The sequence below is a fragment of the Gopherus flavomarginatus genome, chromosome 2 (genome assembly GCF_025201925.1).
Source record: "Gopherus flavomarginatus isolate rGopFla2 chromosome 2, rGopFla2.mat.asm, whole genome shotgun sequence".
NCBI classification, from domain to species: Eukaryota; Metazoa; Chordata; order Testudines; family Testudinidae; genus Gopherus; species Gopherus flavomarginatus.
Window position 1 is genome coordinate 209687187 of NC_066618.1, and position 4324 is coordinate 209691510.

A 4324-nucleotide genomic window follows, 5' to 3' on the forward strand; every position below is an offset into this window, starting at 1 on the left:
ATCAGGGGTAGGCAACCTATGGCACGGATGCCAAAGGCGGCACGCAAACTGATTTTCAGTGGCACTCACGCTGCCTGAGTCCTGGCCACCGGTCCAGGGGACTCTGCATTTTACTTTAATTTTAAATGAAGCTTCTTAAAAATTTTAAAAACCTTATTTATTTACATACAACAATAGTTTAGTTATATATTATACACTTATAGAAAGAGACCTTCTAAAAATGTTAAAATGTATTACTGGCACTTGAAACCTTAAGTTAGAGTGAATAAAGACTCGGCACACCACTTCTGAAAGGTTGCCGATCCCTGTTCTAGATGAAGGCAGCTCACAGCATCAGGCTGATATGGAAGTAGAGAAAATGTATTCACCTTCAGAGAGACGTTCAGAAATTGAAGTAAATGAAGTATAAGGAAGAAAGGATGAGGAAGTTACAAACAAGTTACAGTATGGGGATCCAGCTTCATGGCCCAGATGTAACGACAGTGTGCAGCAAATTCTTGTGGAACATGGACCCGAACAAGTTCATGAATTTCCCTTCCTTAAGGGTGAAAATAAAAGAAAATTCTCTGCTCAGCATTTCAAGAGGAAACTCATTATTGGGGAAGAAATTCATCAAAACTGGTTACAATATTCAGTGTTGAAAGACTCCATGTTTTGCTTTTGCTGCAAATTGTTTAGATATCACTAAACACTTCCTGAAAATGGTTCGAAGGACTAAAAAAACATATCTTCAATTGTATCTTCACATGAAAGAAGTACAGAACATTTGGAATGTTTTCAAAATTGGAAAGAACTTGAATTACAATTGAAAAAAGGAAAAACTATTGATGAATAAAATTTACGTGTGATCAAGGAAAAAGAAGAATATTGGTAACAAATATTAGAGCATCTGATTGCTTTAGTGAGAGTTCTTTATGGGCAAAATTTAGCATTCCACAGCTGTGGTAGAAATGAAAAATTATACACTCCAGGTAATAAGAACTTTTAAAAATTTGTTGAATACCTAGCTTTGTTTGATCCAGTCATGAAGGAGCATCTACATAAAATAACTGATCATGAAACACAGGTTCATTGCTTAGGAAAAGATATGCAGAATGAATTGATTCAAATGCTAGCAAATGCCATTAGAAAGAAAATTGTAGAAGCTGCTCATTCTGCAAAATACTTTTCAATAATACTGGACTGTACACCAGATGTGAGTCATGTTGAACAAATGGCAATGATCATTCGTTTTGTGGATATGGAGAAGTCTGCAGATGACAATGTTGAAGTGCTCATAAAGGAACATTTTTTGGGTTTCGTACCACTGAAGGAGATGACTGGAGCATTTATGACTGAAACTATTCTACAGGAACTTGATACAATGTCATTATCTGTTGAAAACTTATGTGGCCAAGGCTATGATAATGGGAGTAATATGAAGGGTAAAGACAATGGTGTGCAAAAGAGAATGATGGAAATCAATCCTAGGGCCTTTTTCGTTTCTTGCAGTGTGCATTCTCTGAATTTGGTTGTCAATGATGCTGCTAGATGCAGTTTGGAGGCAAGCAGTTTCTTTGACCTGGTGCAACAGTTTTATGTTTTTACACAGGCTCAACACACCATTGGGAGATTCTGACTCACCATGTGAATTCTCTAACTCTGAAACCACTTAGTCAGACAAGATGGGAGAGTCGCATTGATGCTTTTAAGCCTCTTCGCTATGAGCTTGGAAACATTTATGATGCCCTAATTGAAATTTCTGATGATACTACCTTTACTGGATCATCTGGCAATACAGCACGTTCAGACGCAGAAGCTCTTGCAAATAGCCTTTCCACGTTCAAATCTGTGACTTCACTCATTTTGTGGTATAATATCCTTTTAGAGATTAACCTCACTAGTAAGCAGCTTCAGGAAAAGAACTTGAACATACATTCTGCTATTCAAAAAGTGCAGCAAACTAAAACTATTCTGGAGGAATTCAGAAGTGATGAAGGGTTCGAAAGAACACTGGTAGACTCTCTCGAGCTTGATGAAGAAAGAGACTTTCCAACAGAATTTGAATCGGAGCCAGTTTGCATTTGGCAAAAGAAAGTCGTTTTTGTATGAAGGATGAGATACACCCATTCAGGACCCAAAACAAAGGTTCAAAGTGAAGTTCTACTTCATAGTCCTTGGTACTGCTGCTCACTCGGTTGATGAGAGATTTCAACAGATGCAGCAGCTAGAGTCAGTATCTGGCTTTCTATATGATATCCACAGCTTGCAAAAGAAAACAGTAAAACAAATAAGAGAATTTGGTATAAAACTGGAGTCCGCATTGACTCATGAAAATTCAAAAGACATTGATGCTACAGATTTGTGTAATGAGCTTCAGACTTTTTCAAGACAACTTCAGAAACGTTCCACTCCTGAAGAAGTACTAAAGTTTGTTTTTGAAAATAAACTCAGTTTTCCAAACATTTTTATAGCTCTGTGCATTCTTTTAACTTTGTCAGTTTCCATGGCTAGTGAGGCATGTAGCTTCTCAAAGTTAAAATTGATAAAAAACATATCTGCATTCAACAATGGTGCAAGGGAGACTTATTGGACTTGCCACAATGTCAACAGAGCACGAAATAGCTGGAAAACTGGATCTAAAAGAACTAGTGACTGAATTTTCAAAACTTAAAGCAAGAAAAGTCATGTTTTAAGAACACAGAGTGTTTTTTATTCGGAGTGTTTTGTAAATACAGGTTAAAGTTCATTGAAGAGTTTTCTTATTTCTTTCTATATTGGATGTGGTGGTAATGGCAATTAAAGTAGGATAGCGTAATGGATGATTTTGGATTTGTAATAATAAAATTATAATTAACATTTTTAATGCATTTTTATTTGAAATCAGACTGAAATATCATCTAGCTGTTGTGTACAAATCTGTTCTGAAAATTTCATGTCTCTATTTTATCTGATCTCAGAAACATTGGTTGGACAGATGGACAAACAGAATAATTAAGCCTCTGTTAAAAAAAATGCTTAAAAATATTCAAAGGAAAAAAGGGGAAAAATGTTTCCCAGTTTACCAAAAACCTCAGCCTAGATCTGCCCTTGGGGTTTGGGGATGCGAGGTGCCAATTGCATGGTTTGCTTAGGATGCCTGTTGCTGGCAGCTAGTCGAGGGCCACCCCTGTAAGGGCTCCAGTTGAGAGCAGGGCCCCATCATATTAAGGAATCATCATAAAGTGGATGTGTTTCCAGCAAGGTCTGCAGGGATTGGTTCTTGGCTCTATGCTCTTTAACATGTTTAATTAGTGACCTAGAAGAAAATAAAATCATCACTGATAAAGTTTGCAGATAACACAAGAACTGGGGGGGGAGGAGTGGTAAATGAGGAGGTGAGGTCACTGATTCAGAGCAATCTGGCTAGCTTGGTAAACTGGGTGCAAGCAAACAATATACACTTTAATATGACTAAATGAAAATGTGTACATCTAGGAAGAAAGAACACAGACCATACTTAGAGGATGGGGGACTTTATCCTGGGAATCAGTGATTCTGAAAGAGATTTCAGGGTGATAGTGGATAGTGAACTGACAAATTAGCTCCACATGGAGCCAATGTGGCTAAAAGAGCTACTGTGATCCAGAGATGCATAAAGAGGAGCTTCTTGAGTAGAAGTGGGGGGTTATAATACTTCTGTAGAGAATGGTTAACGAATTAGAAAACATGCTTTAGAGTGATAGATTCAAGGAGCTCAATCTATTTAGCTTAAAGAAAAGATTAAGGGGTGACTTGATTACAGTCCACAAATATCTACATGGGATATAAATATTTAAGTGTAGCAGAAAAAGTTACACCATGATCCAATGGCCAGAAGTTGAAGCTAGACAAATTGACAATGGAAACAAGATGTAAATTTTTGATCGGGAGGGTAGTTAATCATTGGAACAATTTACCAAGGGTCATGGTGGAGAATCCACCACTGACAATTTTTAAATCAAGAATAGATATTCTTCTAGAAGATCTGCTCTAGGAATTGTTTTGGGGGATGTTCTATGGCCTGTGCTATACGGGAAATCAGACCATATGGCTAGAATGGTCCCTTCTGGCCTAGGAATCTATGAAGATTCTGTACAAACTGTGACAAAGTTCCTCCTCTACCTTAGTGGGTCCTGCACTTATTGGCAGATTTGTTCACCTCAGTGATTTTCCCCTCTTGTGGAACCCACAGTCTGGGTCAGCTCCTCCTGTGTCTGATCAGGAGTTGGGAGGTTTGGGGGGAACCCGGGTTCCAGCCCAGGGCCCTGTGGATCACAACTGTCTATAGTGCCTCCTGTACCAGCTGCATGACAGCTACAACTCC

At 38.2% G+C, this 4324-nt stretch overlaps 1 protein-coding gene across 1 annotated transcript; it reads left to right on the plus strand.

The window, feature by feature from the left end:
* Positions 1-1000: 1000 nt before the first annotated feature.
* Positions 1001-2245, plus strand: LOC127045737 (uncharacterized; the record flags this gene model as incomplete). Its single annotated transcript, XM_050942208.1, is given in 3 exon segments — positions 1001-1438; positions 1708-2075; positions 2077-2245. Coding segments are annotated over 3 exon segments (975 nt in total), but the record flags the coding sequence as incomplete, so codon positions are not given.
* Between the last annotated feature and the right edge of the window lie 2079 nt (positions 2246-4324).